General features: G+C 42.7%; 2 protein-coding genes across 4 annotated transcripts in view; one reads left to right on the top strand and one right to left on the bottom strand.

Moving 5' to 3' along the window:
- Positions 1-46: 46 nt before the first annotated feature.
- GADD45A (growth arrest and DNA damage inducible alpha) lies at positions 47-3,373 on the top strand. Of its 3 annotated transcripts, XM_068964313.1 has the most exons (4): positions 62-468; positions 972-1,073; positions 1,321-1,558; positions 2,622-3,373. In XM_068964313.1, the coding sequence occupies exons 1-4, from the start codon at positions 425-427 to the stop codon at positions 2,733-2,735; spliced, it is 498 nt and encodes a 165-aa protein (XP_068820414.1). In that variant the 5' UTR covers positions 62-424; the 3' UTR covers positions 2,736-3,373. The 3 variants fall into 3 exon arrangements, with proteins under 3 accessions (XP_068820417.1, XP_068820416.1, XP_068820414.1); XM_068964316.1 differs by lacking the exon at positions 1,321-1,558 and having other exon boundaries at positions 47-468; XM_068964315.1 differs by lacking the exon at positions 972-1,073 and having other exon boundaries at positions 54-468.
- A 14,933-nt stretch (positions 3,374-18,306) lies between these two features.
- Positions 18,307-25,409, bottom strand: part of GNG12 (G protein subunit gamma 12) — an 81,617-nt gene continuing 74,514 nt past the window's right edge. Inside the window, exons 2-3 of the mRNA XM_068963889.1 lie at positions 24,307-24,419; positions 18,307-22,166 (exon numbers count right to left, since the gene is read on the bottom strand). Coding sequence (XP_068819990.1) covers positions 22,041-22,166; positions 24,307-24,399 — 219 coding nt within the window. The 5' untranslated portion in view covers positions 24,400-24,419 and the 3' untranslated portion in view covers positions 18,307-22,040. The remainder of the gene's footprint in view (positions 22,167-24,306; positions 24,420-25,409) is intronic.

Here is a 25,409-nt window from a genome sequence, read left to right as displayed (position 1 = left end):
CCCCCGCCCCCTAGGCTCTTTCTCCTCCTGGCCCCTCCCTCTTCCGCTCCTCTCCGCCTGGTTCCTGGAGCTGAGGTCAAATTGTCTGAACAGGCTGATTTGCATAGCCCAATGGCTGCGCGTATGCAAATAAAGAGGATGGTGGTTGGCTGGGGGTTGGCAGGATAACTCCTGGGAGCGGGGCCTTTGTCCTTCAGTGGCTGTGAGGCAGCTGTGGAGTTAGTGTCGTGGTTAGTGGCGAGTGGGCTGCTGAGAGCCGACTAACGAGCAAGCGAGTGAGCGGGGCGGGAGGGGCGGACGGCGCGGTGGTGGCGGGCGCTGGAGGAGCCTGCAAGGGAGTGTGGAAAGCAGGCGCCCGCGCGCCGGCGGTGGCAGGAGCAGCTCGCACGCCGCTCTCTCTCTGTGGGCGACCTGCAGTTGCAATATGACTTTGGAGGAATTCTCGGCTGGAGAGCAAAAGACCGAAAGGTAAGTCGGCCAGAGCCTCTGCCAGAACTCTGCTTGCCTCCTGCGCGCACTCCGGTGCTGCTGGGCTATGCATGGTTAATGGGGAGCGAGTGGTTCAAAGTTTGCAGCGGGTACCTCCTATTCCGCCTTTCTTCCTCTGGAACACTCCGGAGGCGCGCGTGGACGGGAAGAGCGTACCCCGCACGCCGGTCTAGCCCCTCGAGGCTTTGCAAACGGCAGACGTGACCGTCCCTGCCCGTGCAGCTCTTGCGGCCGACTAGTAGAGCACTAGGGAAAGGGTGGCGGATGTCACTCTCGGGGCTGCTCACAGGGTGCCGGGCCTCCGGGCGTAAGGGTTATGGGGGGAAGGGGATGATATCCCAGGGAGTCCTGGGTTTGCAAAAGGTCGAGGGGCGCTATTGCGCGTGCCCTCGGTTGGGAGGGTCGCGGTGCAGGGCGAGGAGGCGGCGACTACCCGGAGGGGCTTATTGTGACGGGATCCCCTTGTTTCTTCCCGCGTGTAGGATGGATAAGGTGGGGGATGCCCTCGAGGAAGTGCTCAGCAAAGCCCTGAGTCAGCGCACCATCACCGTCGGGGTGTACGAGGCGGCCAAGCTGCTCAACGTGTAAGTGGAGCCCTCGCGTGACCCTCTTGGTTCTCCTGTTCGCCCCAGCCAGAGAAGGTCGCTTTCACCGGTCTCCCCTCGCCCTGCAGCGCCACTTCCTGCCGCGTTCCATCTGTTCCGTGGCTACTTGTCCCAGGGGGAGTGAGCGGACCCGGGTGCGACCCCTGGCACCTGGGCGGGGGGTGCAGGCTGCCACGCGGCGGGTCTTGCCTTTGGGCTCACCAGCCCGTTCGTTCCCTGCCCGCAGCGACCCGGATAACGTGGTGCTGTGCCTGCTGGCGGCGGACGAGGACGACGACAGGGACGTGGCGCTGCAGATCCACTTCACCCTGATCCAGGCATTCTGCTGCGAGAATGATATCGACATCCTGCGTGTCAGCAACCCGGGCCGGCTGGCCGAACTCTTGCTCCTGGAGACCGATGCGGGCCCCGCAGCCAGCGAGGGCGCAGAGCAGCCCCCGGACCTGCATTGCGTGCTGGTGACGGTAAGGGAGAAGGGGGACTTGCGGGCAGCTGGAGGTTAGAGTCCTGGCAGGAAGTTCGTGAGCGCTGAGAGGCGCCTGACTCCAGATCTGAAATGGGCGAGGGTTAAGAGACGGGAGCCTTTGCCCCATTAAAGCGTGTGGCTGGACTTTCAGCCGAGATGTGCTAGTTTCATCATGGGGATTTTCTCTGGGACAGAACGTGTCTAAGCACGTTGGAGGCTGCCAGAAGCGGAAGAGATCCTTGTGACTCAGCATTGTCAGTCCAGCTACTCCCTACCTACATCTGCACTACCTCCCGTGACTAATTCCTTTAGCAGGGCAGATTAGATAAAGCCGAATAAATTCCTGGCTCACCCTCATTAAGGAGTCAGCCTCATTCTCTGCCAGTCAGAGCTAAAAATAGAAATGGTGTAGGAGACAGACCTCATTAATTCCCTAGAAATACATTAAGAGAATAGAGTGGAAATTTTTTCTCTGTGGTCTTGAAGTTTTTTAAATGCCCCCATGCCCCCATAAAAACCTTTGAAAGGTAGATAACTTGTATTTACAGAGGTAAATGTGATTGTTTTGTGTTTTACATTTTGGAACAGTTTGACTGATCTCCTTAAGTGGCAGCCTCATTATTTTGCTACTCCTGAAAAATACTACTCTCTCTTTTGGGAGGATAACAGGTGGCAGTTTTAGTTAACTGCTCTGCAGCTCTAAACTCCTGGTAGCCCAGCATGGAAGTATTTCTCAGGTGTCCACCAAGGTACAAGTTTGGTAGGACAAGCCTATGAATAATACTCTCAGGCAAAAACTGAATAAATATGAAAACATATATATGACTCAGTTAGTTGCATGTGTTCAGACTTTGCAGAGTATAGCTTTGTAGAGAATTACCCTTAACGATTTTGCAGGAAACCCAACTACCTGGAAAAATTTTTCTAATGGTTTTAAGTGGTCTGTAACACAGCCAAAGTATAGAATGTTCAAGCGTCTTCCCCTCAGAAGTATTGTAATTAGTAGCAAAGTCTGATTTTTAAAAAAATAATAATTTTATTTTTTCTAAATTTGTTCCCAGAATCCGCATTCATCACAGTGGAAGGATCCTGCCTTAAGTCAACTTATTTGTTTTTGCCGGGAAAGTCGCTACATGGATCAGTGGGTTCCAGTGATTAATCTCCCTGAACGGTGATGGCATCTGAATGAAAATAACTGAAGCAAATTGCACTGAAGTTTTGAAATACCTTTGTAGTTACTCAAGCAGTTACTCCCTACACTGATGCAAGGATTACAGAAACTGATGTCAAGGGGCTGAGTGAGTTCAACTACATGTTCTGGGAGCCCGGAGATAGATGACTTAGCAGATGGAAAGAGGTGAAAATGAAGAAGGAAGCTGTGTGGAAACAGAAATACAAGTCAAAAGGAACAGAAATTACAAAGAACCATGCAGGAAGGAAAACAAAACTATGTATTAATTTAGGATGGTTGAGTTACATTTAAATAAACCCAATATGCTTTGTTAAAGTTTAAATGTGCAGCCATAGTTTGGGTAATTTTGGTTTTTATGCCCTCAAGTTAAAAAAAAAAAAAGGGTTAATCATATTTTAAAACCATATTTTATTGTATTTTGATGAGATGTTAAATTCTCAAAGTTTTATTATAAATTGTACTAAGTTATTTTATGACATGAAAGGTTATTTATGCTATAAATTTTTGGAAACACAATATCTACAATAAACTGGTATGGAATAATTGCATCATTTCTTAATGTGTACTTTTGTTTCTTTAACTTGTACTTTATTTTAAACAAGTTTTTTTTTCAATATGGAAAAATTAAAACCCATGTGAAATCATGTATATATAGTATATGTGCATCTGTATATATAGATGTGTGTGTATGTATGTATATAAAATATTTTTCTACTCAAAACATTTGGGCTGAACATGGCATGATATTGGTTTTTATTTATTTAGTGGGCATTTTAGTGATGCCTTGCTCTACCCTACACCAAAAGTCGGAAAAACAAAGGTGATTTAGAAGTTGGGTTGGAATTAGGGAAAAGTGGTGTGGGAAATTGCAGTTGCAAAACAGGGATAAATACAGTTAAATGATAACTAGTGCTCTAATATTATATGCAACATGTTACAGAAGCAGAGGGGAGGGAGTCACCAAAGACCTACCTGCAAGACCAGTGAAGTTTTTCCTGGGAAGAGATCATTTTGTTTGGATCTTAAAACAGGAAAAGGATATTGCTAGCAGCAGCACTAGTTTCTGGGAAGGTGTGGAGGCCTGAAAGACCAAAACCTGTTCAGGGAAGCAAGAGTGATTCTGTGTGTGCCTCTGGCGTAGAAAGATAAGGGAGAGATAAGGCTGAAAGGTAGGTGGGATTAGGCCCAGACTGGGAATGGCATTCCATGTCACCCTTAGCATTTGGGCTTTCTTCTGTAAACTTTGGCCAGTCTGTAGACGCCTTCATGCAGGGAGTGACGTGATCAGTGTTTCAGGAAGATAACGCTGGGCACTGAAAGACGGGTTATTGGATAAGCTGCCACAGGTGAGAAGGCCAATTGGAAAGTGACCACAACCGTCCAAGGCTGTGCATTTTGCAGAAGCACATTCAGGAAGCAGGGAGTGGCCTGCCGAAGATTTTGGTGCCATTCTTCTCTTCCTAGAGCTGTGTGCCTTTCAGCTGAATGTGTGTGCTATGGTTCTGAGGGGTTTGGCTAAATTAGATGGGAGAGGGAAAAAAAGAGCAAAAGAAATGAAAGGCTTTAGCAGAACAGTCATCTTTTACTTGGAACAGTCACTTGATAATTAACTGCAACAATCTTTTGGACATCCAGCCAAAGAAAGCAAAAATGCCTACTGAGGAGAGGCCTAATATAGCTTTGGTACTCAGGATTTTTCTTTGCCTACTTCTCAAACCATACCCTCCCCCACAACACCCCATGGCTCCCCAGCCATCTGTCTCCCACCCTTGTCATGACTACATACAATCAGGAAAAAGTAGAAATCAGAGGAGAGAAATGCCAGCTAAGAGTTACAAAAAGCACCAAGTTTCTGCATATCTTAGGAATAACATAGGCACATGAGCCCTTCACCTTGCAATTAAGTTTCTGTTTTTCCACATCTACCAGAAATGTGGAATTGTAGTCCTTGTTTAGGCTTGCATCTTATTTAAGCTAGTGCCTGATCCAAAATGTAACTGCTATTTAATAGTTGTTTTTTACATTATCAGAAGATGGAAAGCAGTGAGTTTTAAACAGATTTTTTTTCCATCCCATTAAGTAGAAATACTTCCAATTCTTTCCCAAAACTACTTGATTAAAGACCCTCCTGCAAAGATGAGTAAATTAAACTCGGAAGGCAGAGTGGGGAGGAGCGGCTTATGTATGTTCTTAGTCACTCAGTGTGTCTGACTCTGATTTACAAATAATGAATGCAAACTACCTGGCACGTGATAGGTGTCAATACAGTGTGTCTACTACTGAAACTGGAGTGATGGCAATAGGAAAACTTCCAAGGCATCAGAAAAATCTGTTGCTTATAACACGATATACGTATTCAAAGAAAAGTGTCTTGCATGTGTACTCTTATTTCATAGTGCTGAGAGATGAAAGTGGTAGTGTGCATCCTTGAGGTTGTTTGCTTTCAGAAAAATCCCAACAATTCACGGGATTTTGAAGTTTCAGTTTTTAAGTGTTAACAGTTGTTATCCCTTCCTGATTGAACATAACACAAAAGTAACAGGGCGTTGAAAAATCCACTCTGAAACAATTGAGTTAATTGTAAACAAGTATGCAATTACCAGGGCAGATTCTGCCTCTAAATGTTGCTAGTATTTTTCAGTTGTTGCTTTAAATGCTATTAACCCTGCTTATTACAAGTAGGTGGAAATGTTACAGAGGGGACAGAAATCCCCTCCTCTTTCTAAGGTGTGTTGTTTGTGGAAAATACCTACTTTTCCCACTGGCAACTTTACCTCAGTGTCATAAATAGTGTTGACTCCTCCCTCCTGTAGTTTGTCAAGGCCCTCAGTAAATTAAATTTCTATAATGAAAGGACTCATGAAGGTAAGTATTCTCCCATAATAACATATTTTATTTCCCAAATGAAGGAAGTGTCATGGCTATGAAAGAGCTGTTTGTATATTGTTAATTGGAAGTGTTGTCAAAGCATGTTTTGAGATGCCTTGCTATGACCCTTATAAAATCATTGTTTCCTCAATTTTCAACTATATGGGCTCAATTTTATTCTTTGAGATTTGATAGAAGGCTGCAAGCAGTGAGATGTGGTTCCTTTAAATGAATAAAACTCTCAATGGCATGATTTAACACCAGGCCAGTGTCCCTCAAACTGAATTGAATCTTTTTTTTTTTTCTTTTTCCTTTTAAACAATCCTTAGATAACCATCAGGATTCCCCCAGTGGCTCAGCAGTTAAGAATCTGCCTGCAATGCAGTATATGCGGGTTTGATTCCTGGGTCAGGAAGATCCCCCGGAGAAGAGGGTGGCAACCCACTCCAGTGTTCTTGCCTGGAAAATCCCATGGACAGAGGAGCCTAGCAGGCTTCAGTCTATAGAGTTGCAGAGTTGGATATGACTGAAGAGACTTAGCACATAGCACAATAAACATAAGAAACTGTGTAAAAAGGTTGTATTCATGAAGATCACAAAGAAAGAATTTTGTTGTTGTTCAGTCACTCAGTCATGTCCGACTCTTTGAGACCCCATGGACTGCAGCATGGCAGGCTTCCCTGTCCTTCACTGTCTCCTAGAGTTTGTTCAAACTTACATCCATTGAGTCGATGAAGCCATCCAACAGTCTCATCCTGTTTGAGTGCTTATTATGAGCAAGGGCTATGCTGGTTATATTGAAGTTTACAAAAAAAAAAAAAAAATCAGAAACCTACTCTGACCTCAAAGAGTTTCCAGCCTAGTGAAGTAATGAGACACAAACATCAACAGATAAAATCCAAAGGAGAAGTGCCTAGAGAACTGCTATGAGAGTTCAAGGGGTGGAAATTTCTGGAGGGCACATGAGGATGACTTGCAGAAAAAGGTTGTGACTTCTTTGATCAGAAGTTATCATCGTATCTTGCAAACCACACAAATTACTTAACTAATTGAATATTGATTATAATTCTGCTAGGTGCTGCAGAGAATAGACAGAGGTAGCCTCTAAGAGGTAGTGCTTGTCCTTAGAAAGTTTGTTATCAAATAAGGAAATCAATATCAACACATTCACTTCTTTAATGCTATTTACTGAAAGCCCGTCATGCCCTGGGCATTAAGTCCCAGGGCTGCAAAAGTGTAAAAACAAGGCCTTTGTCTTTAAGAATGTGTGCAGTTTAGTGTAAAGACTGACACCTGTGATGCAGGGCAATCAGTGACAATGTGCTGTGTTCAAGGCTTAAGTGTTCTTGGGGGGCCGGGAAGGTTGGGAAGATCCAGTCAGACCCAAAGGATGAAGAGACTGGCCAGGGGATAGTGAAGGGACACTTGTTCCTCTAGAGGAGCTGTAGCTCTGGAGGGTATGTTTGAAGCACAATTGGGGTGAGTTTCTGGGACAGCCACAACCCTCACAGAGGGATTTGTTGTTTTGGTTTTGTGCTCAGTCGTGTCTGACTCTTTGCAACTCCATGGACTGTTGCCCACCAGGCTCCTCTGTGGAATTTTCCAGGTGAGAACACTGGAGTGGGTTGCCATTTTCTTTTCCAGGGGGTCTTCCCAACTGATGTCTGCTGCATTGGCAGGTGGGTTCTTTACCACTCAGCCATGAGGGAACCCTGGAAACTGGTAGCTAAGAGAAATTTGTCCTACACAATGTTTAAAAACATATTTTTTTAAAACATATTTTTTGTCAACATTTATACATGAAGAAATTTCTTAGAAAAATCTTTATTTCTATTGTCTCTTGGAAGTTTGCTATTTGTGGCAACAGTGGGCCCACAGTCTGCACTGTAGCAATTGGCTGCAGCTGAGGGAGGCTCCTCCATTTTAGACAAGGATTTCCAGTTTGCTACAGACCTTACCCTTGCCTATTGTCAACTTAAGCCTCCTGGACTCACTTAGGTTTCCCTTCCTAATCCTTTTAGGCATGTGGGGTCCACCTTTCACTCACCCTCCCCCAATGACAAATATCTCTTATTCTGGGGCTCAGATTCTTCCTGTGTAAAAATAAGGGATTTGTCCTCCAGAATTTCTCACATTTTCCAATAGACAACGAAGACCTAGGGCTGTATGTTAAAAATACAGCTCTAAGACCCTTTCCCAAGAGCTTCAGATTAAATGGGTCTGGGAAAGGCTCAGAATTTATTTTTTTCAACAAGTACTTTAGGTAGTTCTTATTATCAGGGCAGTTTGACAAACATTGCATGCTTTCTTGGAGTTCTTCCACCTGAAATGCAGTAGAATCATGCTTTACAAATCTCGGGGGAGGGGGAGGGGCAGCTTTCACCAGATCAGTCTCTCTGATGTCAGCCCACCAGGAGCTGAGGGATACCGGTTTCTCTGCAAAGATTAAAGAGACTCTCAGGGAAGAGGTATAACCAGAACAATTTGCTGCCTGTGGACAGAGTTAAAATTTACTAGTTTATTATTCTGTACCAGTCCAAAGAACTAGGGCTTCCCAGGTGGTACGGTTCTATCAAGAATCCGCCTACCAATGCAGGAGATGCAGGTTCTATCTCTGGGTCGGGAAGATCCCCTGGAGTCAGAAATGGCAACCTGCTTCAGTATTCTTTCCTGGAAAATATTCCACGGACAGAGGAGCCTGGTGGGCTACAGTCATGGAGTTGCAAAGAGTCATATACAACTGAGCACTGAGGAAAATAACTACAAAAGGTGGGATGGTCCACGGACAGGTTGGCCCTTAGGGCTTCCTTGAATTGAGAGAACAACAGACCTGTTATGCACCAGACACAGGGCTGGGCACTTGGACAAGACAAGAAGTTGACAGCATTGCAGAGACAAACTCTTGTACAGAGGACTGCTTGACGTCAGGCATAAGGTAAGGTGCTCGGGAAGTGAGTAGATTTCCTATTTTTCTTATATCTGTTAAGTACTTTCTGGCTTATAATGTGCTTTCACATTTATTAATCCATTTGGTTCCTTGCCAAAGCTCCTGAGGCTCAGGGGTCAAGAGACTCCTCTAAAGCCACATGGCAAGGAAAGGGAAAATCAAAATTCTACTCTAAACTGTCTCTTAAAGGCCTTCCAGACAGCACAGGTTAGCCTCGGGGAGGCTGAAACTAATTGGATCTAATCTTTTACTTATCCACTAAGTGGGACAGAGCCCCAGGAAAACTAAAGGGGACAAAAACAGGAGAGAATTCTAAGAATTGTTGTCTTTCATCCTAGAACCTCCTCATGGGAGAAGTGACTTTTGTGTCCCTGGGTACTTTATGCTGATATACCTTCTACAAATAAGTGTCTGAGGACTTTGCAGAAAAGCAGCAAACTTTCCTACCATCACCACTTAACACCTGATTACATCACCACAGTATCAAAATAATCACTCTGATAAAAGGCTCACCTGGAGAAAAGCCTTCTGATTTCATTTTGGGCTTCTTTGTATAACTGGACAGAGCTGGCAAGTGATCAAGAATAAGAGTATAGCAGTTAAAACAATAGGCTTTTAAAAAATTTATTTTTGGCTATGCTGGTTCTTTGTTGCTGCCCATGGGTTTTCTCTAGTTGTGTTGAGCGAGGGCTGTTTTCTAATTGAGATACACGGGCTTCTCATTGAGGTGCAGAGCATGGCTCTGATGGCTTCAGTAATTGTGGCTCACAGGTTCTAGCTGCTGCTGCTAAGTCCCTTCAGTCGTGTCCAACTCTGTGCAACCCCATAGACGGCAGCCCACCAGGCTCCCCCGTCCCTGGGATTCTCCAGGCAAAAATACTGGAGTGGGTCGCCATTTCCTTCTCCAGTGCATGAAAGTGAAAAGTGAAAGTAGTCGTGTCTGACTCCTAACGACCCCATGGACTGCAGCCCACCAGGCTCCTCCATCCATGGGGTTTTCCAGGAGTGGGGTGCCATTGCCTTCTCCACATAGGCTCTACGGCACAGGCTCAACAGCTGTGGTGCGTGTGCTTAGTTGCCCTGGGTTGTGTGTGATCTTCCCAGACCAGGGATCAAACCTGTGTCTTCTGCATTGACAGGCAGATTCTTTACCACTGAGCCACCAGGGAAGCATTTGACAATAGGCTTTTATAGCCAGAAAGACCTGAGCTTGAGTCTTGGATCCCAGCTAGGACTTGTGAAAGGTAGTGTAACTTCTCTCAACCTCAGTGATTTCTCCCAGAAAATGGGAAAATAAACAAGGCTTATATCATTGGTTTGTTTGTGGGGATTAAACAAAACAATGCATAGAGAGCACTTGGCTCAGTTCCTGGAGATACTGAATATATGTGCCCTAATGATAAGTACATCTCCCACCGGTGAGTAATTTCCTATGTATGTATGTATTTTGTATCATTATTCTATGTTTGCAAATTAGAGGGTGACTTCAGTGAAAAAGAAAGCACCTCACCCCAGTAAACTACACGACAGAATGTGAAAAGACATCATCCAATTAAATTATGTTAATTTCCACTAATCTAGTTTCTCCTCTCCATTTCCATTAACTTAATTTGGTCCTTTATCACTCATTAGGATTATCAAAGCAGAGCAGTTTCTGTTCAAAATCAAAGGTTGAATGCATGCTGTGTGCCAAGTTCTGTGCTGGAACTTGCTATGGAAAGATGATTGTGGTGCAGTTTCGACCTGCAGTCTATGTAGGAGCTGACAGACACAGAATTTTCAAGGTGGTGTAGTGGCCTGGCAAGTCTGGGCATGCGCTGTGTGTGTGTGTTTAGGGTGGTGGTGGTGGTGGTGAGGAAGCCTTCCAGGAAAGGGTGATGCTTGACCTGAGTCCTGAAGCATGGTTAAAAGCGAGTCAGGGGAGAAAAATGCTGTGCACGAGGGACTCTTCTAGTCTGTGGTGTTTGCTAGAGGATTAAGTGTTAAGGAAGGAGTGGAGAAAGGTAGGCTAAAAAGGTAGACAGAGACCAGCTCAGAGAGAGCCTTCTGAGGAGCATGACTTTGCCCTGCAGGCAATGAGGGGACTCTGAGGATTTTATTCGGAATAGTAAAGTTGGCTAACAGTGGTCTACGGTTCACTCTTCTCAGATGAATTCAATTACCCGGATCAGTGTGATGGGATCGGAGGGGAGCGTAATGTAAAGGGGCAGCTGTTTGTTGTTCGTGTCTGTCCTGCTCCCCTCCTCCTCCTCCTTTCTGGTTAGCACCCCTCACCTCAGCCTCAAAAGGAAATCTGGAATATAGGCCTGGGTCATCTTCCTGGCCATGGTGATTGGGATGGGGATAGATCATGTGACATCAGCTGGGCCAATCAGAAATCTTCCTGAGACTTCTCTGTCAGAGTAGAGAATCTCTTTACAGGCTGACAAGCTGATCGATGAGTCTAAGATTACTGGCAGGCATTTGCATGCCACGGAGAGTAAGTTTATTTAAGAGCAAAGGGCAGTCCTATTGAGTGAATTAAGTCAGACAGCGAAGGAGGAATTTCATATGATAGCCCTTATATGTGGAATTTAAAAAGAGATGATATCAATGAACCTACTTAAAAAACAGAAAGAGACTCACAGACTTGGAGAATGAACTTATGGTTGCCAGAGGGAGGGATGGGGGGAAGGGATAGTTGGGGAGTTTGGGAAGGATGTGAACATACTGCTATATTTTGAATGGATAACCAACAAAGACCTACTGTATAGCACATGGATTTCTACTCAGTGGTATGTGGCAGCCTGGATAGGAGGGGAGTTTGGGGGAGAATGGCTACATATCTATGTATGGCTGGGTCCTTCCACTGTTCACCAGAAACTGTCACAACACTTTTTGTTAATCTGCTATACCCCAATACAAAACAAAAAGTTTAAAAAAAAAAGCAAAGGGCAGAGGTGAATCTTGGAAGCAGAGCTCCTGAATCTAGCTATACCTGAAGGTAGGTCTATGGATTCTCAGTAATGTGCGTAATTTCATTTTCAGTTAAAAATAGGGTTTTAGTTTTATTTGCAACTAAGAGTGGGGACTGAGAGATTTCCTGGGTGTAAGACTTTCAGGGTCAAAACTGAGACAGTTCCAAGTAAATAGAAAAAGTTGGCCATCCTAATACCAGGGCAGCCATGGAGGCTGGAGTCTACATGGGACACTTTTGCAGTTCAGTCAAGGGGTGATACAGGCCTGGACTTGCAGTTAGGAAAATAAGAGATGGATTTTAGAAGTATATGGGCAATGAAATAGGTGAGACTGGGTAACCAGATGTAAAGAACGAGGGGGAATTCTTGAATGCCTCCTAGGTTTCCAGCTGAGGCAATTTAGAGATAATATGGCTGTCAGTTAAAGTTTCTGGAGGGGAGATGGGTTCAGTCTTGGATGCATTATGTTTCAAATACTTGTGCGACTACCGGTTAGAAGTGTCCAGGAGAATAGATAAGTTGGATGTTTGGACAAAATTGGGCTGGATGTTTTGATCTCGGAATCCTCAGCATATACTAACTGTGAGAGTGGATGAGCTCACCAAGAAGAATGGATAAAGTGAGCAGAGCAGCAGTCAGCCAAGGATAGAAACTTGGGACTCAGGGTGGGATTTTAAAAGGCAGACATAGAGGGGAAATGAGAGTCTTGATGTCACAGAAGCTGGAGGGGCAGAATGGTGAGTTTACAGAAGAGAATAATTCTCACTGTTAGAGGAGTCCCTAAAGCAGAGACTGAAATGTTCCATGGAATTTGGAAATTAAGAGTTCACTGTCCATTTCGTTGGGTGAAATCAGTTTCACTGTGTCGGTGTGAGTAAAACCACGTTGCCTTCAATTGAGAAGATGGGAGGTGGGGAAGAGAAGACACAGAAGGTGGACCACTTTCTGGGGAAATTTTGATGAGAAAGAAGAAAAGAGGAGAAGGGGCTCCAGGAATAGCTGGTGGACTTGCTTCTCACCTGTGAGCCTGATAGAAATTATTTGCTTGGGTGTGATGCAGAAATTTGGATGTGGAAAGGTAGGGAGTTTTAAAAATTCAGGCCAAATGGCCCCAGCATTTTTTCTGTTGAGGAAGGCAGGATTATTTACTTGATGGGAAGGAGATAAATACAGAGAGTTTGAGTAGGGTGATAAAGGTTTGGAATGAAGGAGTTGAACAAAGTTCAATAAAAGAATTATGAAATCCTGGTGGGGGCTTAGAAATAACCACTGTCAGTCTTCACTAGTTCTTTCTCCTTATTCAGTCTCCTTATCTTTAAGGAAACAAAGCTTAACATGTCAAACCCCTGCTTAAGCAACTCTACTAACTCCCTTACCTCGTCTTTATAATCAGTAGAAAAGTTCTGCTTTTGATGACTTGACTCAAGCTTCTTTCCCAACCTCATCAGCTTGTTCCTCCCTGTAGTCCTGCCTCAGAGATCTGTTACCCAGAATTAACAGAAGTCTGATATGCAGACTTCTTTAGAATTTAGCTTGTACACACTGTTTTAGCAGCTGAGAATATCCTTCACTCCAGTGTTCTTGCCTGGAGAATCCCAGGGACGGAGGAGCCTGGTAGGCTGCCATCCATGGGGTGGCACAGAGTTGGACACGACTGAAGCGACTTAGCAGCAGCAGCAGTCTTCACTAACCAACTCCTACTCATCCTTCAAGGCCCAGCTGATACACTGCCTCCCCCATGAAATCTTTTCTGACTCACTCAGGCAGGGCCACTTCTTAGAATAGCATTTACCACATTGCATAGTAATACCCACCCTCTACCCCTACCCTCCCTATCTTGGGAGATCCTAGTCTTTTCTGGGTTTATTCTAGGGCATACTTAGTGTTAGTAGTTACATACACAGTGTTAGTAGCAGCTACCATACTCCTAGTAGGAGCTCAACAAATGAATGAATTCTTCTTTGTCCTGCTTCTAAAAACTAAATTTTAAAATGCTCTGTTACTTACATTTAATGTTTGAGTGGCCTGTTTTTCTTTTTGTAGTTATAACTCATGAGACATTGTTGATACTTCGAAGAAATGTGCTCATTTAATTCTATTAACTGCTTATATACAAAATACCTTTCTACAATTCATTTTTCCTTAAAAATTCTTTCCAGGCCTGATGATGAGTCAGTAGCTGAAGTATCGGGAAGTGATCCTTTAAATATCTTTTAAATATCTATAATTATACACAGCAAACCCACATTCCCTTCAGTGACCCCATACTCTAGACTTTGGCTCTTTCCCTCCTGGTTTTCAATTCAAGAAAGAAAATGTGAGATGACTGAGGGTGAAGATGGTAAAAAAAGGTGATCCAAAATGAATTGCTTTCCTCCTCCAAATTTGTATAAAATTTAAGACTAAAAGAACAGTTAACAATTACTTAGCCTGAATCCTTCTTAAACAATCCTTTTTCTTTTTTTCTGGAAACAGGACCAGAAATCATAAAACTCATAAGGTTACACAGCAAGTTAGTGGCACTCCAACTACAGCCCATGTTTTCTGCTTCCAAGACCTGTTCTTTCTCTTACCTCATACTGACAACTCAAGAAAAATTGCAGTTTTTTAAAAACATGAATGCATGCTCAGTCGTGTCCAACTCTTTGCATCCCTATAGACTGTAGCCCACCAGGCTCTTCTCTCCATGGGATTTTTCAGGTTGCCATTTCCTCCTATAGGGGTTCTTTCCCCAGGGATCCAACCTGTATCTCCTGCACTGGCAGGTGGATTCTTTGCCACTGAGTCACCTGGGAAGCCCTAAAAAAGCATATCAAATGCACTTTTGGATCTCTCTGAACTTCCATTACCTCATGTGTAAAGTAGGGTTAATAACAGTAGTGACCTCATGGGCTTGTAGTGAGAATCAAATGAATTGAGATGCAAAATTTCTGAAAGCCATACCTGGCCATATTAAATATCTGGAGTCTAGTGTTGTTTATTATTTAAAGTCCAATACATTACATTCTTTTTCCCCCAAAATTTGTTTCCTTTAATGACATCTACATGTCATGGACACCTTTCCATATCAATAGAAAGCTACTGATGTTTTTAAAGGACTACATAGAAATGCATTACATTCTTGATTGCTAAGGAACTAATTTACTCACTTTACCTTACTTAATTTATTTAAAAATTTTTTTGTTACCTACTTGATGTACAGTATTATGTTTCAGGTATACAACATAGTGAGTTACAATTTTCAGGGTTATATTCCATTTATAGTTGTTATAAAATACTGACTATTCCCTACGCTGTACAATATATCCTTGTGGCTTATTTACATAATACATAAAGGCTTGTACCTCTTAATCCTCTACTCCTATATTATACCCCCCAACCTGCCCCCCTCTGGTAACCACTAGTTTGTTCTCTGTATCTGTCTCTTTCATTTTTGTTATATTCACTTGTTTTAGACTCCTCATATAAGTGACATCATACAGTATTTTTCTCTGTCTGACTCTGGATCCACCTGTGTTGTTACAAATGGGAAAATTTCATTCATCTTTATGCTTGAGTAGTAGTTCATTGAATATACTTATATACCACATCTTCTTTATCCATTTACCTGTTAACAGACACAGGTTGCTTCCACATCATAGGATTATAAATAATGCTGCTATGAACATCAGTGGCATGTATCTTTTCAAATTAGTCTTTTCTTTTTCTTTTTCTTTTTGAATGTATGTCCAGGAGTAGAATCGCTGGATCATATGGTAGTTCTATTTCTCACTTAATGAGTTTTAAATTTCCCAAAGTTATTTTTTCTCCCCTCTTCACCCCATTCAAACCATTTTACAAATATGAAGACAGAGACCGTGGGTTGTAAATCCAGCTGAGCTAGGTGCGTGGAATTAGAGTCTGCACTTCTTAGCTGTAGGACCCTGCATAATCTGACTTCTCTGAGCCTCAGTTCCTCATCTGTAGGACAGAGTTAAAGTCTACTTTTCTTTTGAGAGTTGTTGTGAGGCTTAAATGGGAGGATACAGAGTGCCCAGCCTGTGTCAATGTTGGGTCCCTCCTTTCCCCAGTGCCTCACACAAAGTTCTGTAAATACTACTAGATGTTGTATGAGCTATATTGATATGTACTTCATTGATATCAGAGCTATAATGGTTTATCTAGAACAAAGTGATTCTAATGCACTGGCCTTGGGGAAATGTCTCAAGGTTAAAAGGAGGAAGGATCTACTGGATGTGAATGATTCTTGGAGCACAGTTCTTCAAAGGGATGCTTGCCTTCTGATATACCACAAGGCTTCTTAACCATTTTTGCCACATCCAAGTACAAGCTGTGCTGTTATACACCCACATTTTTGAAAATGTAAATTGGCTTACTTTTTATTTGTTTAAGAGGAAACTTTATATCACAACTTGTTCAGTGAGTGACTGCTTTAGGCCTGCCCCCCCCCCCATGTCAATTTACAGATCCACGGGGTGCTTGTGGTGACACTTGATTGCTCTATGTGAGGACCAGATTATAGGTCTTTTTGTGGCTGGAGCTCCCACTTCTATCATTAAGCCGTGTATGTGTGGTGTGTGTGTGTGTGGTGTGTGTGTGTATATGTAAAGATGGGTGTATGATTGGATCTAGAGACTAGAAATAGCAATTTATACCTAGGTATCTCTGCTGCAGATTTAATTTCCAAACTCAAGACCTTACCATTTTATAGCTCAGCCATTCCAATTATTTGCTTTCATAATTGAATAGATTCTGTAGGAGGACTCATAGGGTATAAAAATGCTTCATATGTAAAATTCTCAATATACTTAAAACTTTATGGTGAACTTTTGCTCCTTTGTGCTAAGCGTTTCTCTCTCCATAGTTTTATTTTACAGTGCCAGTAGTCTTCAGACTAATACATAGTCATATAGCATTTCAGGATGAACTTATTTGGATGACATTTTCTTCCAGTGCAGAGAAATTATTGGTTTCTTAAAAAATTAGTAGCTGGGGTGTGGGTTCCTGAGACCAACTGTCTATGTTCGCCCAGGGCTGGCTTATAGCTAAAGGGCCTTTAATAGATGTGATTGACTCAGATAAGGGAACAGTAATTGTGGCAGTGTCTGAAGGCAAAGGTTATTTGTTGCTCACAATGGTAAAGGGGTTGAGAAGCAAGCAGGGCCAGGCTCTGAAATCAAGCTACAGGCAATAGTCATGCCAGGTTATGCAACAGTGGCTAGAGCTTATGGTTGGGTAGGTTCTGCACAGTCAAGAGTCGTAAGCTCAAAGTTTGTAAATGTAGACATAGAAAAGGAGGCAGAAATACCCTAGCTCCAAGTATGAAGGCTTATGGTGAGTGTCCACGTATATATGTAACAGACCCTTGCCAATGAGAAGCTGACCACAGCCCATGCCCAGGAGAGCTGGGAAATGGCCTACATCTCCACATTTAGCTCCCCCGTTACCACCAGGCTGGACTTCTTTGTTTATACCGTTTAGATCATGGACCATTTCATCTGCCATATTTACTTAGTCTTCTCACTTCAACTTCATTCTCTCTCCCCTATGCATGTTGTGTTCTTAGTTGCTCAGTCATATCCGACTCTTGCAACCCCATGTACTGCAGCCTGCCAGGCTCCTCTGTCCATGGGGTTACCCAGGGAAAAATTAACTAGAGTGAGCTGCTGTTCCCTCCTCCAGGGCATCTTCCTGACCCAGGGATTGAACCTGTGTCTCCTGCATTGCAGGTGGTTTCTACCTGCTGAGTCATCAGGGAAGCCCTACCCAAATCCCATCATCTACCACCTCCCGATACAATCATCTTCCATTGCAAGTCACAGCAACTTCTGGTAATTTGGTTTCAACCATGAAAGTGCTGGTCAGTTGCTGCCTGTTTTTCATGACTGCAGTATCTAAATGCTTCAGTCTTTTCCTAGAAAGGGTTGAGTGGCTATCTCTGCCCTGACTCTTTGAGAGTATGTGAGTGCTGGTTTTCTGAAGCAGGGAACATCTCTGTGGCTTGCCCGGCCCAAAACCTTGTTGGCTGCCTTCTTCCTTCCAGCAGCTTTCTGGATGGTGTCATCCCTCCCTTCACCTCTGAGGGAATCCCAGCCCTGGAGGAAGGGACTGGGCAGGAGGCAGGGATACCTTCAGCAAACACTTGGTGAGTGTGAGTCATCAAGTCTGATGACCTTTCCATTTGTTATCTGTTTCCATGGTCATTGCCAGGTCTCAGGATGGGAAACAGCCTTCCACACAGTGAATCATTACACTACTCCTCCTTAACAACTTCCACCCTCTTCCTGTTGCTGGGTGGGTAAAGGGGTATGGGAGATGCTCTGCACCTTTGAGCTCACTTTTCTCCTCCTCTTGCAATTCCCTCCCAAGACTGCAGCGTTTCTTTATCTTTCAAGACCTAGCTCAAACACCACCTCCCTTGGAAGCCTTGTCAAGACTTTGCTGTGGTGGAGGCAGCCCTCCTTCCTCTGGACTCTCACAGCACTGCGTTCCCCTGAGTTCAGGCACATTGCCCATGGTATTATTAGTTTATATACGAGGCATTCCCATCTTTTGTTCTACACTGTGAGCTTCTCACAGGCTAGCGTAAGCCTTATTCATTTGAGTATAATCAGAGCTTTTGTTCCATACCTGGCTCTTAACAGGTACTCAGAAAATGTTAACTGAATGAGTGCAGGAAAAAGGCAGGAGAACTGGTCTTCTGTTAGTTTATTGAGCAAAATATGGGTAGGAAGATTCAATGAGCCAGACCCAGTAAAGAGAGCAATGGTGCTTTAATGAAACTGTTTTTCAAATCTGCAAACACATTAGCTGTGAAGTAAATGCTTTTATTCTTTCCAGAGAACAGATTTCCAAACAACGATCACAATATTTAGGTTAATAAGATGCTGGACAGATAAGTAGTCAAAGAATGTCCTAAAACAACAATCCCATCAACTAATATATCAAATGCAAATTTACTGAGACATCTAGAGACTATGTTTATAGTTACATGGCTACAAACAAGACTTTATTACAGTAATCAAGTTCATAAAACTAGAAAAAAAAGCCATATAACAAAAAGGCCTTTCATAAGCTATTAAATGAGCACACACAATAGACAAACCGATTTTATATTTGAAGCAGCGTATAGCACCAACATGTTGGCAGGACCAGTAGAGGGGTAGGCCACTGGACGGAACAAGAGGGTATCAGCCATCAGCTACTTCAAGCCCCTTATTTTACAGATGGTGAAATGGAGGCTCAGAGAGATGGAGTGCCTTGTCCAAAGTCACACAACGCAGGAACACAGGATTGGCTAGACAGCGATCCAGGACACCCAGCTCTAGGTAAGTGCTCTATTTTAACATACAGATAACTCTACTTAATTCAATGTATTTTTTTTTTCTCTATTAACAGATCTACCATAAAAGTCAATACAGTCATAACACACTCTGGTATTACATTTATTGAGAAAGGACCAACATGTACTGTGATTCACTTCTTAGGCCTATATAGCTCTTAAAATTCAGTGTAATCACTCAGATGACACTATCTTAGTTGTAAATTGAGACAAAGGCATATGGAGGGAAAGTTTGGCACATCTTCCACTACCTAAACTAACTTTATGCCTCAAAATTACTAAATCATTGGTATAATTTTTTTTTTTTGGATAGTTGAAAGATTAGTAAAGTACAAAAATAGTCCCAATAGAGAGAAAGCAAATTAGGTCTTTGCTTTAAGGGGTTAGTATGGCACTTTTCATTTTAATAATAAGGAAATGTAAAAACCTGATTCTTTTTAGAAAAAAACCTACAGCTTGTGAACCACATGGTATAGAAAGTGTTTCTCTCTGTTTAAAAAAAAGTGTGTATTTGTAAAATACTCTGGAGTCATGAAATTCTTGCCATGATCCTGAGGTGTCAATTGGACAGATTAATGATGAACTAAAGAAGAATCAATGGAAAAAGAGATCATTGTTAATAGAAGCAGAATTAAAGACAAAGTATAGTGAACATATTTAAATAGCCTCATAGATATGAAGCCAGGAAGTTGCATGTACATGAGTGATTGTGTCATTATAGTGGTAGTTTGGAAAAAATAACACACATTGGGCATTTGTCCATCATTATAAACCAGCTGCTGTCTAATAGTTAAACTGTGGCTTTACTAGTAGAATAAAGCCTGATAAATAAAAGTGACTTCTGCATATCAAATATATGTATACATATATTATATTTTTCTCACACAGACGTCTCATAATAAGTAAATCAACACTTAGCTACAATTTTTTCCCCCTTGGGTCCAGCATCAAAGGACTTGATATCACTTTTCTTAAACATGCCCTACACCTGGTTAGGAAGTTATATGATGTTCATACTTGTAGCCTTGACGATATCTGGCTAGCAAAAATAAAAAAAATCTCCTGGGACCTCAAGTCCATTCCTTACCACTACAAGCATATTAACAAATATATAGCAAACCATACTTGTTTTCTAATAGGGAAAAGAACATGTTTTAGTACTAAAGAATAAACTATGCTTCCTACCAAAAATACGTATATAACAGTATAATAAAAGTAATTTCATGAAAATATTTTGTAACAAGCTACATTATAAATATTCAAAGAAACATGGTAAAAATCAGAGTGAAAATAAGATTAGTGTTCTGAAACTATGAGTAGAAAAATACACTTATTAAAAAAAAAAGAATGTCTCATTAAGTGATGCAGTACATGTAAAGTTGTCTTAATGTGTATTTCAAATTTCACCTTTTGAAAGGAAAAACCTTTCTCCACCAACAGGTGCCTATAATATACTTGGAAACTGGGCCCTTTGCAGAACCAAGTGTGGATGACAAGAAGGTAAGGGCAGTGGCATGATTTCCACATGATCCTGGAAGAGGGAGGGCAGTTCACAATGCTGGATAGGTGACTTGCAGAAATATGGAATAGATCTGAGCAGTCTGAAAACAGTACAGTATTTGTTCACCCACAATTAACATAATACTCAAAGCTCAGGTGTTAGATTTAAAAACGGGCTTGCACTGCAGGGCAAGACTGTACAGAACTAGGGAAAACCATTGTAGATAATTCCTTCTTGGGATTGAATCCTTTCTGAGAATACTTTTAACTTTTCATTAGTAATGTTTAATGAATGGAAGCTGAATTAAAATAGCAAAGGTCTGGTGCATGGTTTGGGCCCATAAATAAATGTTTAGAAATACCCTCTCCTCCTCTTAGTGAACAATATGCCCTCTGCCACAGGAGACAACCTTCTTTGGGGATTCCCACTAGCCATTCTGGGTGTGTGTGGCAGTAATATCCAGGCCCAGAGGAAAATCAAGGAACTGTGAGCCCAAGCAGTGAAACCAGCCCCTCTGATGGTGTGAGGCCCAGGTAGGGATGACGCAGGTGCTGCAGATACTTGAAAAGAGCTTACGTGTCCGATACCTTTACATTCTTTGTATATTTCTTTTCCACCATGATCTACCCACTTGGGGCTGGGGAGGTGGACATTAACTCTGAAGACATGATCTGGCTGCAGAGGAAAGATAAGAGGGAAGGCAGAGAAAGCGAGCTAAATCACAAAGTTAGGCCACGAAGAGCAGCTGGTTTTCACGCATCCCTGCTCTGCTCTGGGCTGGGCTCATGGCTGCTCTCTCTAGTTCCCATCGTTAGAGTAGGAATTTCAGGGGTCTACCCCCAATCAGAGACCATGAGCCCTGTGGTACAGCTGCCCAGGGTGCCCCCAAGGGCCGCCTCCCCTTTCCTAGATAGATTCGGGATCGCTGAAACCTGAAATCCCTTGGTGAAAGAATGCTCATATTATAAAAGGGCTTTTAGTTCAGTTTAAAAATTTTGATTGGCAGGTCAGCACGGTTTTAAGAGGAGAGAGATGACTTCATTACTCAACTACGATGAATACAGGCTGTAGAGTGTTCTTTTTGTACAATAACTACAAGAAAAGAGTTTAATTCTACCTACACACAGCTTGAGATAAAGGTATAACTTCTGGAGTTGAACTGATAGTATGGAGGGAGAGACATTTTAATTGGGAAATAAGCTTTGAGATGTGTATATACAAACACACACATATATATACACAAAACATTTCTCACCCACATATACTGTACAGATTGGCACAACTCTATTAAGAATAGACTACGACAAAAATTTTAGGACCAGTTATCCTTGGCATTTTAATCTAGACGACTGCTTAGGTAATTTAGGTTTTAACTGGATCACTGATGTATTTGTTTTCTTTTTAAAGGCCAGACCAACTTTCCTTCAGCAGTAACTAATAGGACACCATAGTTAACAAATGGAAAACAAGATTATTATTCTGGATTAATTCAGTAAAAGGCATTTTAGAGGAAGAAAAACCTGGAAGGTAAAGACTTCAGAGTCCATAATTCCAAGTTAAGAGCATTTTCGTTATTAGCAGTGGTTACCAAATAAGCTGAAGGTAAATCTTTTCAAGGAGCTGCTCATCATTTGCTTTGTTGAGAAGAGGGGAGGATGCACTTCACTACTTCTCTATAAGATGGTGCAGGTCTTCTTATCCTTGAAGGGGTTTTCTGAAGTTGGTATCCCCATCAGCAGAGGGTCATTCCTAGCATGTTCCTCACAGTAGGACATGAGGTCTGCTGACGCCTTTGAAACCTGGTGTGTAGACAAACCCAAGGAAACAAAATATTTACAGGGCGCAACTAGAGATGATCATACTAAGTGAAATAAGTCAGAAAGAGACAAATACCACATGCTATCACTTATATGTGGAATCTGTATTACGGCACAAATGAGTCTATCTACAAAACAGATTTATCGATAGAGAACAGACTTGTAGAGGAATGAACTAAGAGTTCAGGGTTGGTAGATACAAACGATTGCATTTAGAATGGAGCAACAATGAGGTCCTAGTGTATATAGCCCAGGGAACTATATTCAATGTCCTGTGATAAACCATAATGGCAAATAATACATTCATAAAAAAGAATGTATAGTTTATAACTAAGTCACCTTGCTGTACAGCAGAGGCTGGTACAACACTCTAAATCAACTGTTTAAATAAAAAAAATTTTTTTTAAAGGAGAATATTTACAAACTCGAAAGGTATTTGCATGCTAACCCACTGGGTGGAAGGCTGTTGGAGAACAAGATAACCAGAGTCTTGAAATATCAGTCCTAGGTTACCTGTTACATAGAGAGGGCAAAGGTACTTCCAAATGCAGAAATCTGGCAGATAAGCCCTTCCTCAACCAAGTGATCAAACTGACATAAGCTGTCTCTTAGACTGAGGGCAGAAGACATGCCACCAGCCAGCTAGTGTTCCTGCCAAAACCTTTAGCCCGAATTTGATCATCAGCAAACAATCTCATTTGCAGTGAGGCCCATTCTGCACAGTGAGGGGCCTGGGATCTTCAAAACCAGACTGTGTGTTAGATATCAGCAGCTGATCCTGAGTGTAATAATTGTACTGTGGTTATGTAGAGGAACATGCGCTTGTACTTAGGAGACAAATGGTGAAGTATTAGGGGTGAAGAGTCATGAGGTCTGCAAATAACTTTCAAGAAATTTCAGGAAAAAATTACGTCAGTTTTGTACGTGTGCAGAGACAGAAAACAAATATGGTAAAATGCTACTTGGTGAATCTTGGTAAAGAGTATATGGGTGTCTATTGTTACAACTCTTCTGTAGGTTTAAAATTTCTCAAAATGTTGGGAGGAGGGAAAAAAGAAAAACGTCTGAGTCAAAGGAAGGCTGTAACTTAGCTTCTACCCAATTAAAAAAAAAATTAGAATGCAGAGCAGAACAGAGTTAAAGCACTGAAATAAGGGCTCAGAGCCAAATCTCAGGAAGAACAGAGCCATATTTTGGTAGAGTGTCAAGATTTACCATTAAAGACTGGGCTTGGGGAAATAAAAAGAGGGACAAAACCAGCATGGAAAGATGTAGCACCTTACTTTGGCATGAGTTAAAAATGGAAATACCATGCCTTCTTCAGGGGTCTGGGTAGGAGACCCGTTCGAATCATCAGATCAGTGTCCTCAGGCCAGGGGCACAGGCCAGCTCAGCCCTGGCAAATACAGGACAGGCAGCCTCCTGTTTTGAAGACAGGTGACTATCTCCAGGCCCAGAGGAATTTATCAGGTGACTGCTTCAGTATCTAGGAAACAGCATTACTCACAACATTCCAAGGCACTCACTGCTTAGCCCTCTCTGGAGATTTTTGGGGAAATGACTTTTAAGTCAGGTGACCCATCAGATGCCTTCTGGTTTCCTCCAGGTCTCAACTAAGGCTGGCACTATTTGCTCTGGATGCAGACTGTGGTCATCAAAGTTCACACACACTGAAAAAGTGCCTTCTCCTCAAAAGGACACCCGACCATTGACTTGTTATGCAAGGCTCCCTCGGCTGCAGTGATAACTTCAGAACACTTCATACATTCCAGAGGGCTGACGAGGGTTGTTTATATAAAGTCCACCTGGAACCCCTGTCCCCAGGCAGAAAACAGTGCCAGAAGGCTCGGCTGTGTGAGCCCAGGGAAAGCAAGGAAAGCCTCAGGAAATCCTGTCATTGGTTTTAGGTTTTCTGTTCAAACAGACACGCTCACTTCAGACACTTTAGCTTGCCCATGCTATGTAGAAAAGAAAGTTAACATTTGGAAACTCTCAGCGTGCTCAGAGGAAATCATGGCACCTGGCTGAATTATATGGCATTATCTTCTCAGAAATATGGCCTGGTCTCAGGAGAGCAGAGGGAGATGATGAGGAACATGTCTGGCCCACTCGAGGCTCTTACCTTTATTCTCTCGATGGAAGCTTCCATTCTCAACTGCTGCACAGTCCTCCGTGCCTGGGCGATGTTGTTGGTACTGGCTGTCTTGCTCGACATCTTCAGTTAATGGTTTTCACCTGAAATTTGAGAACTTTTTTAAAAAGGTGAAGAGCAGTCATCTTCAAGTTGTTTAGACATTCGTAATGTTTTGTGTTACTTGAGGGGAAAAGGATGCATTTCCGGTCACCACAGCTTCTTGGAGGCAGTCACCACGAAGTCCCTCGGAAATGGGAGTGGTAGCCTTGGTGTTTAAACTGGTAATACTTCTGAGCACTTTCGTGAATCTTGCCTCTGCAGAAACCCAGTATGTGTGTGCTTAGTCGCTCAGTGGTGTCTCACTCTTGGCGACTTCATGGACTGTAGCTTGCCAGGCTCCTCTGTCCATGTAACTGGAATGGGTTACCATTTCCTTCTCCAGGGGATCTTCCCGACCCAGGGATCTAACCTGCATCTCCTGTGTCTCCTGCATTGGCAGGTGGTTCTTTACTGCTGTGCCAAAAACCCAGTACTAGTAGTTTAATCCTGGTGCCCTATATAGAGCATAAAATAGCCTTTCTTAGGATTTTCTAAGGGAAACACACAAAAACATCCATGGTAATTTCAAGGCCTCCAGCACACATGGGCCACATCCCATGTGCAGGTTAACATAATTACTGCCACGTACCTTAATAGAAGGTTTAGATTTCATTTTGTTTTGGCTCTCTTACCCAACTATTGCACTGATGTGAGTCCTGGCAACAGAAAAATGGCAAATGAGAGTGCTTCTGGAAAACTGTACACAAAGGGTGCATTTTTAGGAGATATCAAGATTTGCAATTGTTTGGAGAATGTTAGGCAGATAAGGAACCCCTTATTCAGGAAAAAAGTAGAAACCTTTCAGATGAAAGACTCTCAATGATAAACCTAAAAGTCAAATGGTATACAGCCTCAAGCCTGAAATATTTAATGGAACTTCATCAGTCCCCTCCCTCGGTGCCCTCTCCCCTGGCCCCCCCCACCCCCACTTTGATCTCCCTGGCTTCACCCTGGCGGCCAGGGTAATCCCACACTTCCACTGCATGTTCCTG

Source organism: Capricornis sumatraensis, chromosome 2, assembly GCF_032405125.1.
Source record: "Capricornis sumatraensis isolate serow.1 chromosome 2, serow.2, whole genome shotgun sequence".
Classification (NCBI taxonomy): Eukaryota; Metazoa; Chordata; class Mammalia; order Artiodactyla; family Bovidae; genus Capricornis; species Capricornis sumatraensis.
This window is presented reverse-complemented; position numbering and strand designations above follow the sequence as displayed.